Source organism: Ciona intestinalis, chromosome 8 (genome assembly GCF_000224145.3).
Source record: "Ciona intestinalis chromosome 8, KH, whole genome shotgun sequence".
Classification (NCBI taxonomy): Eukaryota; Metazoa; Chordata; class Ascidiacea; order Phlebobranchia; family Cionidae; genus Ciona; species Ciona intestinalis.
The window spans coordinates 3,644,258-3,658,027 of record NC_020173.2 but is presented as its reverse complement, the minus strand read 5'-3'; the positions used below and the strand labels follow the sequence as shown (position 1 = coordinate 3,658,027).

General features: G+C 34.1%; 3 protein-coding genes across 5 annotated transcripts; all 3 read right to left on the bottom strand.

The window, feature by feature from the left end:
- Positions 1-18: 18 nt before the first annotated feature.
- On the bottom strand, positions 19-2,796 carry LOC100180668 (PWWP domain-containing protein 2A). Its single transcript, XM_002131257.5, has 4 exons — positions 2,686-2,796; positions 2,117-2,284; positions 769-1,983; positions 19-327 (listed from the first exon to the last, which is right to left on the bottom strand). The coding sequence occupies exons 2-4, from the start codon at positions 2,263-2,265 to the stop codon at positions 216-218; spliced, it is 1,476 nt and encodes a 491-aa protein (XP_002131293.1). The 5' UTR covers positions 2,266-2,284; positions 2,686-2,796; the 3' UTR covers positions 19-215.
- A 313-nt stretch (positions 2,797-3,109) lies between these two features.
- Positions 3,110-12,104, bottom strand: LOC100179919 (protein O-GlcNAcase-like). 3 transcript variants are annotated; one of them, XM_018813038.2, is made up of 17 exons: positions 11,819-12,104; positions 11,287-11,384; positions 10,821-10,951; positions 10,167-10,335; positions 9,746-9,844; positions 9,203-9,343; positions 8,551-8,694; positions 8,008-8,219; positions 7,213-7,698; positions 6,494-6,916; positions 6,101-6,275; positions 5,773-5,853; positions 5,501-5,607; positions 5,070-5,266; positions 4,590-4,782; positions 4,281-4,446; positions 3,110-4,173 (listed from the first exon to the last, which is right to left on the bottom strand). In XM_018813038.2, the coding sequence occupies exons 1-17, from the start codon at positions 12,040-12,042 to the stop codon at positions 4,034-4,036; spliced, it is 3,186 nt and encodes a 1,061-aa protein (XP_018668583.1). In that variant the 5' UTR covers positions 12,043-12,104; the 3' UTR covers positions 3,110-4,033. The 3 variants fall into 3 exon arrangements, with proteins under 3 accessions (XP_018668583.1, XP_018668584.1, XP_009859328.1); XM_018813039.2 differs by having other exon boundaries at positions 5,501-5,580; XM_009861026.3 differs by having other exon boundaries at positions 8,008-8,210.
- Positions 12,105-12,106: 2 nt separating this feature from the next.
- LOC100186189 (calcipressin-1-like) lies at positions 12,107-13,525 on the bottom strand. The gene has a single exon (XM_002131377.5). It carries the CDS (start codon positions 13,446-13,448, stop codon positions 12,873-12,875), a length of 576 nt encoding a protein of 191 aa, XP_002131413.1. The 5' UTR covers positions 13,449-13,525; the 3' UTR covers positions 12,107-12,872.
- Between the last annotated feature and the right edge of the window lie 245 nt (positions 13,526-13,770).

Below are 13,770 nucleotides of genomic sequence, written 5' to 3'. Positions count from 1 at the left end.
ATAGTATTTCGCCTTACCTTGCTTCGGCGTTACAGATGAAATGAAATTTAATTCGCAGTACATCAATACTTTGCCAAGTTTTGACAAATATTAAAAGTTGTTTTTAAAACAGCACTGTTACATTGTTAAAACAAATATACGAAAAGAAAATATTGAAATTTCAGATGTTGCAACCACAAAATGCAATAAAAATAACATCACAAGCAAATACAGTTTTAGGTCTCAAATTGCGAAATTAGTTTTCTGACTTCTGGAGATATTTCTTTCAATGCCTCGTGAGCGGCAGCAACAGCTTTTTGATACCCTCCTTTCCGCCTTTTTTCAAACCTGAAAAAAAGAAATTAAAACTATAAGCTAGTTTCTGATTCGCTTGAGGGTAAGAACTAGCAATTAATGAATGAGAAAACAACATTTCTTTTATAAAGTTACTACTAACAAACACACAAAAAATTGGGTATGGAGAGTATTGTATTAAAAATACATTTCAGACCAGGGATGGGCAAATTAGGGATTAACCACAGCTAAAAAGTCATAATTTATCTATTAAATTAACAAATGGGTTTTGAGGAAAAAATGTTTTTCCATGCCGGTTTGGACCAGTAATATTTCTTAAACCCACGCCCAGCTTTTGTTTTTAGCCACAATGCTGTTATGTTTATACTACTATATGTAGTAACTGAACTAGCTATATTAAAATAAGATATCAAGTTTAAAAGTCTTTACCTCCACAACCGAGAACCAGGCATTAAAAAAGTAAAAATACATTACCGATCATGAAAATGCTTTTGAAATAATTGCACATTACGAATTGGGATGACAGATCTGGTTCTACATTGAAACCATCCAACTTCTGCATGCTGCTGGAGAATTTTACCATCAATTTTTGTTGTTGTTAGTTTTGTGATTTTGCTGGGCCACCACGGATAGCCCCGCAGTTTACCCCACACTACGTCACCCTGGGTAAAAACTCCATTTGGGGCTTTGCAACTTGTAACATTAATGCTATGAGTTTGTGGATCACTTTGGCCAGCATTGATTGGATGTTTTGATATTTTTCGTTGCTCTTTCACCTCAACAAGGTTAACAGGGTCGTACATATCTACAGCGGATGAAATCACAGCTTTGTTTGTTTTTTGTGCCATGCTGTTTTTCTTGTCTATTGGCTCCAGTATGACACGTAAATGACATTTGTCCTTTTCTGATTGTTTACCCCCAGATTTTTCACCTTCTGTTTTCACATGAGTTTGATTTTTTGCTCTTTTTAAAGCCTTTAAAGCTCTTCCTTGTTTCGAAAAGGAGACTTTCTCTAACTTTTTGGTTTCGGTATTTTCGTTTTTAACAGGAGAATGATGTAAACGTGAAGGAATTTTAAAAACTCTGCCCTGGCCTCCTGGGGACTTGAATGTTATTTTAATCATTGGGCTTCTTTCCATTATTTCTTTTTGTTTCTGTGGTTTTCTTGGAAGTAATGTTTTTAATGGAGATTCTAACTTTTCAATAACAAGGTTGTGAGGTTTAGTGTCACTGTCTTCATCTGATGTGGTAGATGGCGTATCATCTTGAAACTTTATACGTTTTGTTTTTGAATTTGAGGGTTCATTTTCTGAGGGTGGTTGTAACCGGCGTTTACTTGAGCTAGTGGGCTCATCTTTTCCGGCTTGCACGCCTTGGACACATTCAGTGCACTGACATGACGCACTGTGGGACAAAAATTTCCAGCCTCGTGGTCGAATAATGTTACGTTTACCACTCTGTAACAAATTTAATTTTGCTTTTCGGCGAGACCTGCGTGCTCTTCTAAAAATGCTTCTCATAGGAGGTTGGGGAACATCAAATTTATAGGATTTCCGTGTTTCAAGAGCTGGAGGGAACGGAGCTTTATGATTGTATTTTTGTGTGGCTGGATTTTGCGACCCGCGTGTTTCAACTTTCAGTTCATCTTCAGATTTGGTTGGGTCTTCTTGTACACCATATGGTCCGCCACTATAATCCAAAATATTTCAAGTAATATGCAAAACTTTAACTACAAATCACAAATTCACCAAAAACATCAACAACATAGAAACACCAAGAAATAAAATTCTTTCAACAAGGAAAAAGGCGAACTGCAACTTACCTTTTTGTTGTATCCATTAATGCACCAGAAAAGCGTTTGTTCTGAAAAATGAATGAAACGATTAAACAATCTGCAATTGCATCTTCGATGGTAACAACAACATTGTCTCCTTTCTTTAAGTTTTGTCGAGTTTTTCGTTTTGGGGGCATCTTTTAAATCAGTTATAATCTAAAAATTGAACAAAATTGAATTAGAGCGTATAGAAGTCTACATAACATAATGATTTAGAGAACATACAAGTATAAATTATATGTTTTAGTAAAAATTATTGTAACATATTCCCTATGCTTTAACAACTGTATCTACAGTACACTAATAGTAGTCTTATAAAAACTGTCACAACAAGTTATTAATTAGCATAAATTAATTATATCAATGCCAAAACATTACAATCTGGGTATCTCATAGCTTGAAGCTTTGAATTACTAGGTAACTTTGTGGTTTTTTAGACCTTCCCAAACGTAAACATAACCGCTAAATAAGGACTAGTATGAACAGGAACTTTGCTTTGATACAGAAAGCTACGATAGTCTAGCCATATAGTAAGCCACTGATTCCAACTACAATACCATCGTAACTGCGGCTACAAATGAAATTGACGCTGAAGTATCGTCATTTTGGACACAACTGAATTAAATACGTCGTACTTGCATAATATAGCCTACATTGCCTACTAAATACTACTGCATAGATTTTGCGAGTAAAATGTAGCAGATGGGGTTTGCCATTCAACTAAGCTACTAGTTTGAAGGTATGTCCGATTTATAAGACAAGGTTACATGACTAAATTACGTAAAGCGTAAATTTGTAATTATCATTTTTTTGCTAACAGGTGTGTTGCTTTTTACAACTCTTTATACATAGCTTTGGTTTGACAAGGATTTTACAACTATCCTCATGAATGAAAAGGCCATGAATGGTTATTTTTGTTGAAAGTATAATGCTGTTGTTCAGTTTTCATGAGGTTTTAGGCCAAATAAAGACTCATTTTCCTATTTTCTAAGTTTTCATTGCTTTGAAAGTTTATTTTCGTATGGAACCATATATTCTCGACAGTGTTGCGTTTAAACTTACACAATGATGAAAAATTTACAATAAAAAGCACTTGTATTAAATGATTAGAAAATATAACTACCAGCTTTCTTTAGAATTTTGTGCAATAGCAGCAAAAAAAAACAGTTTAAAACAAGAAAAACATAGATAAGTTTATTACTGCTTAGAGTACCCAAAAAAGTTTGTTTAGGCCATGTATGTAGTACAAGGGTTCATACAAAGAATCAAAATGTAGATTAACATACTAATACAAGACATTGGATTAAAGGTATGTAGAAAAAAATGTCAAAAACATAAAATAGCAAATCATAGGTTTAACTTTACTCATTTTATAAATTGAAAAGTTTGTGTGTAAACTGCAATTATATTCATAACATAAATCACTAGGTTAAAATTGTGCCAACAGAAGAAAAAAACATTAGTTTACTGTCAAGGTAATTTTATAAACAATGTCATTTTTCATTTATGTAGTGCCAACTTTTACTTTGTCTTTCAAATAAACACCAAACAGTGTTACAATGATATGCATCAAACAGAGCACCAGGTTACATTTCTAACATCAATTATTGCTAAAGTTAAACCATAGTGCCATGTTAAAAGTATATCAATTGAACACAAATTTGTAAAATACACATTATTATGTTGTACACCCTTGGCTGATACCACTCTATACCCCTTAAAACTCAACTGAATGATATAAAGGTCTTAAGAAATACAAATTGCACATCACAGTAACAACCCTGGGCCCAACATTTTAAGTAACACTTAAAACTAAAGACATTTAAAAAAATCGCAAAGCCATCGAATAAAAAATGGCTTCAATTTAATCAGGTATTAATTAACATAGAAAATTGTTTCAAAATGCTAAAATATCCTTCCATATATAGTAACCCCATCAGTTGCAGAACTGGGACTGTCTGTTATCTCCGTAAATCCCAACTTTGTATATAAATCTTGAAAATATTTGGAGTTGGAATCAATAATAACATGGACTCCACTTGAATCTAGTGAAAAAATAATCATCAGCTCTTTAATACAATGATTTCTTATAAAATCTTGCGGACCAAATTAGACAATTATTTTGACTGCAATTCATATTTTATTTTCTTACTGTGAGATTTGAGTGCGGATAGAAGACATACTGTCATGCTCTTGGCAACATTTGGATAAGCACATTGTGTTAGAGCCAATGTCATCATGGCTGGGTGGGTGACTGCAAGACTGTCAGATCCATAGCCGTATCTGTCATCTGTGCTGTGCAAATCCACTATCATTTTCTGAAACACAAAAATGTGATGTTACTAATAATACATATGAATATTGCGTTCAAACTCGGGCTTGGTTGCAGAACTAAGGATTCTGTGTTCAAACCCAGATCAAGTATGTAGAACCAGAGATCTTGGGTTTAAATCTAGAGTACCTCTGCATCATTCATTTCATCTTCCGATTCAGGTTTGGCATATTTTTCTCGCATCTCTGGAAGATAAGCGAGTTCATATTTCTTCCAAAAGTCCTTTGCATTTAAAGTAGCTGCAAGGTATCCACAAATACCAGATTCATCTTCAACAACAAAGCAATACTCAGGAGACAAGGTAAGCAAAGCTCCAGTTAACCTGTAATGCATAGCCATAATAATTTCTGTATTAAAAAAACTGGAAATTTCTCCAGCTGGTGTTGTAACCAGGCATAGTATATGTTCCAAAAACTAATCTTACACAAAAACTAAATTACAACCAATGTTTTATCTGCCATCAACAGCATTTAGTCAGAAAGACAGAAAATGGTTACACGGCAGGCATATGCAAAATTTCTGTATGATTATTGGGAAAATTACGCTTTTGCTTGTAACTACATTAAAAGAGAGTCAAAGCAAGCTACCACCATCAATACACAAGCTCACCTATCAGCTGGCAACTGTTTATGGTTCTCAAACATTTCCATATCTCTTTTCCCATCATCCCATGTAGAATAACAAACACTAAACACAGATTCCTCGTCTGTGGGGACATACGGACGCACGATGTATGTGCTTACTTGGGGACTGCGGGGCAAGGTTTGGCAGAATAAATCAAACGCAGAACTGATAGGAAGAAGTCTCTGTTTGGAATGATATGATATATATAAAGTTATAATAATATTCCAAGCAAAGATTCTGGTTGCCACACTGTGTGGATAACTATGTAAAATATTTGGTTTGCAACTCCCCTATGTCCACATTTCAGCTGCCGAAGCTATTGCGGTGTGGGTACACCAACCAAGCCTAAATGACTTTCAGTTGGTTTTGTCATTAAAGCAACATTACAATAATAAACATGTAACAAACATTCTCACCTGGAATTCTCCAGATAATCCACCCCTGAAAACCCATGGTTCGGGGTCAGGTCCCACCCAGCCAAATGTAGATGTGGGACCTAGTGGGAAAGTACACTGATATAAACCTGAACAACACAGAAGCATGGTCAGTTTTAATATAAAATGATTAAAGTCCTTACAAAAAAATTAGGATTGAAATATGGGGAATAATGCAACCTTAAATCCCATGACACAGGGGTAAATACAATAATAAATAAGGTAAAATAAGGCTCGATAGACATAGAACTAACCTTTAGATAATGTTGTTGGTTGATTAGTTGATTCACTTTTGTCATCGTCACGCATTAAACCAGGTTTAATCTCAATATGGCCTGTGATAGGTAATAGTTACAACCAATGACCCAGCGACAGTAGTGAATACCTATGTATTATGTAATATAGGACTTGCTTGGGAGGGAAGGCACACCTTATTAAAGCCACATGCAGAAACTATTTGTAAAATAGCAGAAACTATTTGTAAAATAGCAGAAACTATTTGTAAAATAGTCAAACATTCTGTTAAAATACCAAGTGTATAAATATGTAACATTACGCTAATGATGTTCATAAACAACTCACCCAACCATTTAACATATGATCTCAACATGGTGACCACCCCTTTTAAATCCCACAGATAAGGAAATAGATCATACAGTAGAGCTCTGTTGGGGCACATGCATATTTTATTGAACACTCCTTGTACACGCCGACATTGCTCTTCAAATATCATTGCTTTTTCGGACCATTCTAATGCCTGGGAGTCAAAAACACTTTTATAACTCAACACCTAGTATGGTACCTTTTAGGCCTCACTAAGTTAAAAGATTTTTTTATTGGCATTTACGAAAGTTTATTGAGACATTCTATTCTAGAAGGGTCAGATTTTTAGTGAGGCATACCTGAGACCTTGGATGCGAGAAACTTAAGATAGATAAGTTCATAACATTGAAAGATATTTATAACATACAGTACCTTGTCTAAATAATCTTCCGACTTTTTATTTTTCCACTGTGACATTTTAACAGCTTTGTCTTTTAGCCATCTAAACCTTTGCACCATCTGCCTTCCAAACACACCATGTTCATACGGTAGATAGAAACATTCAGCAAGCATTGTTATATCCTCCACTGATAATGGATTGTCTTTTGAAAGTTCATTTTGCTGAGTCACTTCCCTTTCTTTTGAATCTGATGAGCCAGAACTTTTTTCCACTTTTTCTGCTGAATCATCATTTTTTGTTGCTTTCTCTTCTGCACCACCTGGTGACGAACTCTGCATTTCTTCGACATCAGTTGCTGCGCTGCTATTTGCTGTTGCCATGGAAACATCACTGTCAGCATCATCCGTTTGCATCGGAACATTTGCTTCAGTAACAGTAACCTCCTCCGTTTCCATCTGAATCAAAACATTTTCCTATTAATTCTAACAAATAAGATACATTTTTGCACTGGATAAAATTTTTTTTTTCCTAAATTGGGGATGTAACTTAAGGTTTTTAAAGCTGTGGTCTGTGATTCAAAAGGGTGGTTGGGGTGTGCCGACATAAGTTGTGTTCAATTGTAAAAGTCTCCCAAAATTTAGTGTTCACCAAACAGTTTAGAGAATCCTAATAGGATGAGAGTCTAAAAGCTTGGGTATTGGTAGCTTATAAATAAAAATTAAAAACACTTAATGGCTACACAATAATCTACCTGGTCCAGTTTATTCTTGTTCCCTTCTCCTTCTGTTTGCATTTCTTCCAATTTCCCATCATTCTCTTCCATTTGTACATCACAATCAGCCTTATTTGTTGTCAATTTATCACCTTCTGCATTGTCAACATGAGAGGCATGGTCTTCTGCCACAGTCAATACGTCGGTGTTGGTTTTATCACTTGGTATTGTGACAGACACATATGGGGCAGTGGACATGTCACTTTTCTGTGTCTCTAATGAACTTTCTGAACCTCTTTCAGGGGTTTCGGATGTAGAAGTGTCCTGACTGGAGTCATCTTTACAAACAACACTTACAACTGGCTTTGTGACGTTTTTCGTTGTGCAAACCGTAGCGATTGGGGAATGTGAGACGATTGGTAGATTTGGGACCATAGGCATGGCTGGGGGCGTTCCACTTCTTGGCACTACTTTACAAGTTGGATACTTTGCAAGAGAGAACACTGGCAACCAAGCTATTAAAGCCTAAGAAAAATAAAACAATTTTTCACAAACTATTTAATATTAAAGATTCCATTTAAAAAGGATAAAGTCTATATAGTGAAGCAAGTCAAGTCCTTTTAAGTCCTACAAACATACAAAGTAAAGGGTGGTTACAAACTGTTGTAAAAGCCCCATTTAAACTGTTAGTTTAAAAAAAAATATTCCACTATAAGTGCACAAGTATGGTCAACTTAAAGCAATATTATACTCAAAACAGTTATGGTATACACATTACACATATACTGAAAACATTTATACATTTATACCAATAAAAATATCAGCAACCATTACCTCATATAATGCTTTATCCGGGTCATAATCACCATGGTTGAAGTTCTGTATTGATGGGAAGAACCTGCCATCATGGGATGAATAATCACTGTCGGTATCGCTATCTGAGTCCGAGGCTCTTCCACTGCTAATGCTCTCATCATCCAAAGGTTTTGATTGATTGGTTGGTGATGATGTCACAGGTTTACTGGTGCTCTCATTGGCTGAAGTAACTTTTTGGATTTTTTTATTTTTACAATATTTTCGCGTGTATACATAAAAAATGCAAGAATTGGTAGTTTTTTTGAATTGCTGATTATTATATTTGGTCAACCTTAGTGGCCACAGGGTTAAAATGATTACAGTTAAGCGTTTTCCCAAGAATACATTTTGAAGACACTCAACACCCACTGCCACAGTACACTTCTCCATTAATTAAATTCCTAAATTTTGTTTAACATATTTGCATTTGTTATTTCAGCCCACACTAAAATAACAACAAACAAACCCAATAAAATTCTTTATTAACCCTAAAACCAACAATTAAGTCAACACCCAACACACCTGCAGCAGATTCTTCCACTCTTTCTGGTTTGAACGATTTCCACCAGGTTGCAAGCGTATGCATGGCAACATAGTTGGCTTCAAACTCACAGTTAGGATTGGTCATAACTCCAGCTATGTGTTGTATAAGGTGTGTGGAACGACCTGGTTTAGTAGCCATAAGTAAACATGTATGTAATATATATATATATATATATATATATATATATATATATATATATATATTAGAGTGGGGGAAGGTGGGACACCTTTAGAACATGATATCTAAATCCCCTGATCGTATTTTAAACAATTAGCAACAGTCTATGGAAGTATACGCTTTATATTTCTTTAAATTCCTTTGTTTACTACCAAATCGGATGAAAAAAAATAGAATAAAACGGTGTCCCATCTCCCCGCCTACTAGGTTGGTGCTTTGAGTAAACATTTGGAAGAGCTTGTTCACAGTTTTATTTTTTCATATAGATAAGATCTACCGGCCAGTAACTTACCCAATATTGACATGTCATAATACTTATGCTAATTTAAATCCAATACATTTGCATTTAATCAAAAAAATTATTTAATAATTTATTTTCAAAGAAAACAAACAAAATTAAGCAAACATAGCAATATAATAATAATCTCTTTACAGTAAAAATAAATAAAATACCTTTAAAAGGCCCAAGGAAGACACGCTTTGGATCATAATCATTAGCGTGTATGTTATCCCATATCACAACTTTTCTCTGAAGTACTTTTGATAATGTCTTTATAGAATCCACGTTTATTACATGAGAGACAACCTTAGGACCTGTGGTGTATAATAAAGAACATTTACTTTCATTTTAATTAACTGATAACATTAATATCCAGGTCCAGGTCACAGACACACCGTTCATAGAAATGATAGAATATAATAAAAGTACAATTCAAAAGAACAATATATTTTATAGATGCTATATCAAACATACCAAGTATTAATGAGTATACACACAACTATTCATACCAAACATATTAAATTCTCGTATGTCAGGCACACTTCTTTAACTGTTTTAAACAATATACGCAATCAGGTTAAAGTGATAACCAATAAAAGTTTACAATGTAAATCATTTTAAAAGTTGGCCACGAACGTTTGCATGTATTGTTACAGATAACCCTCTTTATAGATTCCTAAACATGTAATATCCAGTCACATGGTTGAACTACTCACCTGTCCACATAACTGATATATTAGGATCCAATTTACTTCCAAGAGTTTTCAAATAAATTGATGTAGAAACATCAGGGATTGCCATGCTGGCGCAATACTCTGTGAAAGTAGTATCACAATCTAATGGTTAGGTTATGTTTGGATTGTGTAGGTTTCATAAAGATAAAGACTACTTTATAACTAAAAACATTAGGTTTTTGGTGTATAGCTTATGATATAGGCTACCATGAGTGTCTGGTCTATAAGAAGGCAACCATGTTATACCTCAACATGGAACATAAGGTGTATAAATGCAGCATGTGTATTTGGTGTACAAGAATACACCATGTGTGTCGGTTGTCAGGTGTATAAGAAGATACCAATGTTATAACTCAACAGTGAGCATAAGGAATATGAATTTACAATTATAAATCCAACTGACCTGTTGGGCAGAATATGAACCTAGGTTGTTGTAATGTTTCAAACATGAGGTTTGTTATTGAAGCTTGTGCATCGGCTGATGATTGAAACTCCTCAAGGTCAGACGCACACAGCACTGGGTCAATATCATCGAACAACAACGCAAATGCTTTACATCCTAAGCTTTTAACCTGATGTAAATAGGGTGTGCTTGAATGCCATGTTCAAAGTCATAAGTTTATTATAGAAACTTAATACACAAGGGTGATACTTCACTGTGACCTCAGAATAAATTTATTGGCCCAGAACCCTAACACCAAGGGTGGTCACATCTAGATCCCCACTGATTTTAAGAACACTCAATAATACAGATTCTATACTTATTACTACTATTTTAATGCACGTGCAGCAATATATAGCTTCCTGTGCATTACAAGATGTTAAAATTATCTGGTGGTATTGATGCATATTATAACAATGTATCATTGTGGTAATTAACTACTGCTATATATATACTTTGTTTTCCTCATTACAATTGCACACATAGTGAATAATTTACTTTAAGGCCACAAATTTAAAGTCAACATCCCTAACCAACATTTAGACCTGGTTTGTTGGCTTTGAATTTAAAAATTAAACCATTAGAAGTTGAAACACTACACAAATCAGTACATACCTGTAAAAGTTTGTTTTTCAAGGCAGCAATTTCAGTTGGTGAAGCAAACACCATATCAAGTCCAGGAGATATGGCATATACGAACAAAACATTGTGGGTGTCTGCTTCCTCTATTAGTGCTTGCAGTAAAGCTGCAAAAGATATATTTACAAGCTTAATTTTAAACTGTATCAAGGTGGGTGGTATGTTGTGTTACATACCTGATGTAATATGTATGGTAACATAGGATAAAGGTGGTAGGAAGTACGGCGTCAAAATCCTAAAATATATGGCTCCACCTAGTTCTAACGTCCATATACAATTTGTGGTAAACTATACCAACATTAATGTGCCACAGACTGTATTTGTTTTTATTTTTACCAAATCCTCACTATAAAATGTTAAGGAATATGGACTGAACCAGGTATACATATTTGCCAATAATCACAGTCACTATATTTAGATAAGTATATATTACCACACACACCTGCTTCATCATCTGAATACTTCTCCCTCCAGAACAACCGATGTTTGTAATCATCCTTAGGAGCGTATAGATAAGTATTCAAACCCATCACTTCCATTCTACACAATATTTATATTAAGTAACAAAAAATCAAAGTCGTGTAATAGTCTAAATGTCAAATTGAAAAAATGTAAAATTCATGTGGTGAATTTTGACATGCTTTACTAGCATGTAGTAAACAGCAATTAAATGTATATATATTCTATGAAGTAAACTGTAAATCTAGATCTAGGTGTATAAATATAGCCCTACAATCATTTAACCAACATGGTGAACTGACAAAGGTCATTTAGTTTTGATGAACATGCATATTTCACAATTTAATGAAATTAAAAAGTCTGATAACCTCAAAAGCCAAAAAATTCCTCTATAAATTGGAAGCATATATATCAATGAACTTCACTTATTTATCAAACTGGCATAACAGTGGAACCAGTAAATAACAAAAAGTAACATAATGTATAGGAATACACAATAGCCTAACCAATTTCACCTTCGAAATAATTCTTTGCGTTGTTCAGCTGTCCATGGCCTTCCATAAAAACCTTCCACCACTCCACACATGAAACCAACTTCATCTGTTTTATCTTCAGTTTGTGGTTCATTCTTTTTAGACTTGGACACTTTTTTTAACTTAGACTTGGCCTGGCCCATTTCATCTTTTATATTATCTTTATTATCCGGAAAATCACACTCATTGGTGGCAGAATCAGACATTTATACCTAGCCAGTCACGTTAGCAATTGTTAAACAACTTGCAATATAATAATACACAAAGATCTGCATGAACATATATAAAATAAAAAGTTTAGAAGAAACAGTACAAGATAAATTATTACATATAATTGCCTTATTTCAGCATTTTGTTATAACATGAGATTTTAAAGTGGGAGTTGTTTGGAAATTTTAAAAAGGTAGGACAATTTGTGAGGGAATTAAGTTAATTTAAACAGCACCAATCTATAATGGGACACAAGCTTAAACTTGGAACTTTATGTGCAGAAATGTATTTGGGAGATTTCTTTATAACTTTTTTTCTTTGCATTATTATCCTCTCATGTTTACAAGGATTACTTAGTTATTTATTGATACAGTAAAATTTAAATAAATATTGTTAATTTTTGTGCATTGAGTATTCTATATGAGTGAGGTTCTACGATGCCAATAAAATTTATTCTTTCATGTTACCATGCTACAATATGTTCATTGCAAACATTAACACCTTGCAAAAATGCAGAAAAACAAATACTGAAAAACAGTAGTAAAATGCATTTAACCTGCATGTTAACTTTAAACTACAGTGTGGTTAGGTTATTAATAACTTATGGGTATGGCAGAATTCAGTGTAAATGAGAAGCACAGAACACTCATACATAAAACACGATATATCTACATTTAAACATGTGGTAATCAAAAAAAATCAATAGTCAATAACACATGACATATACTATATATGAAACATAGATATGTAATGTATGTTAACTTTGTTAAGAGACATAAAACAACAAACATACATACATTACAATTACAACTCAAAACGAATGACATTAAATGTTTTTTGACTCCGGCCGCCGTGTTTGTGGTATTTTCGTTGGCTGGCATGCAGACAAAGATAAATTATCACAAATATGAACAACGACACTTGGTGTAGTGGTTGTTGCTTTATGGAGTTCATGGCTTTGGCCAGGTTCCAGTTCCACTACAGCAGATATCAAATCAAAGTTGAACATAGGTTTGTTTTCTTCTATCGGCTCCCAGCCAATGGGTGGGGAGGCAGGTGGTGAAATGAGGAACTGTTTTTCAGCCTTGGGGGGAGCAAGAGAGGTTGTTGTATCTTGTGTTGACATTGCTGATTGCGAGAAATAAATATGCATTTCATTATCATGGAAAACAGTGTTATGAAGTGAAATTTTGGCCAAGATGGCTTCTTCTGCGGTGTTGTATTCAACACGCATTCGCCGAAAGCTGGGTAAATATACAAAATGCGCCAGCCCGAAATTTAAAAATTGGTTTTCTAATTGTGTTTTTAGGTCGTTTGATGTAAATATTTCACTGTTCAAGTTGCACGCAAACAATATTGGTGAAAGGTCACCGCAGTCTTCTAGTTCAAAGTTGTCTTCCATTTTGCTGATCTACTTTTTCAATGCAATGACATAGCCTAGGATCCTATACACAAAATAGTAAATTAGATTTTCACTGAACAATGGTTTCAATCATACAGAAATAGTTATGGTACATTAAAACAGTTTTAAGTCTTTGAAAGGAGGCAACATACCATAAAAGGTTAATAAACACTGAAGTTGGCATTGTAAAGTCGGTAAACAAGAACGAAATAAATATCCATGTTTTACTCTTCGTTATAAAAACATAAGAAATAAATATTAACATCTCATTACATCTTAAGCTACAAATTATAGTTCGTCGTCGTCGATGACATTACTGAAA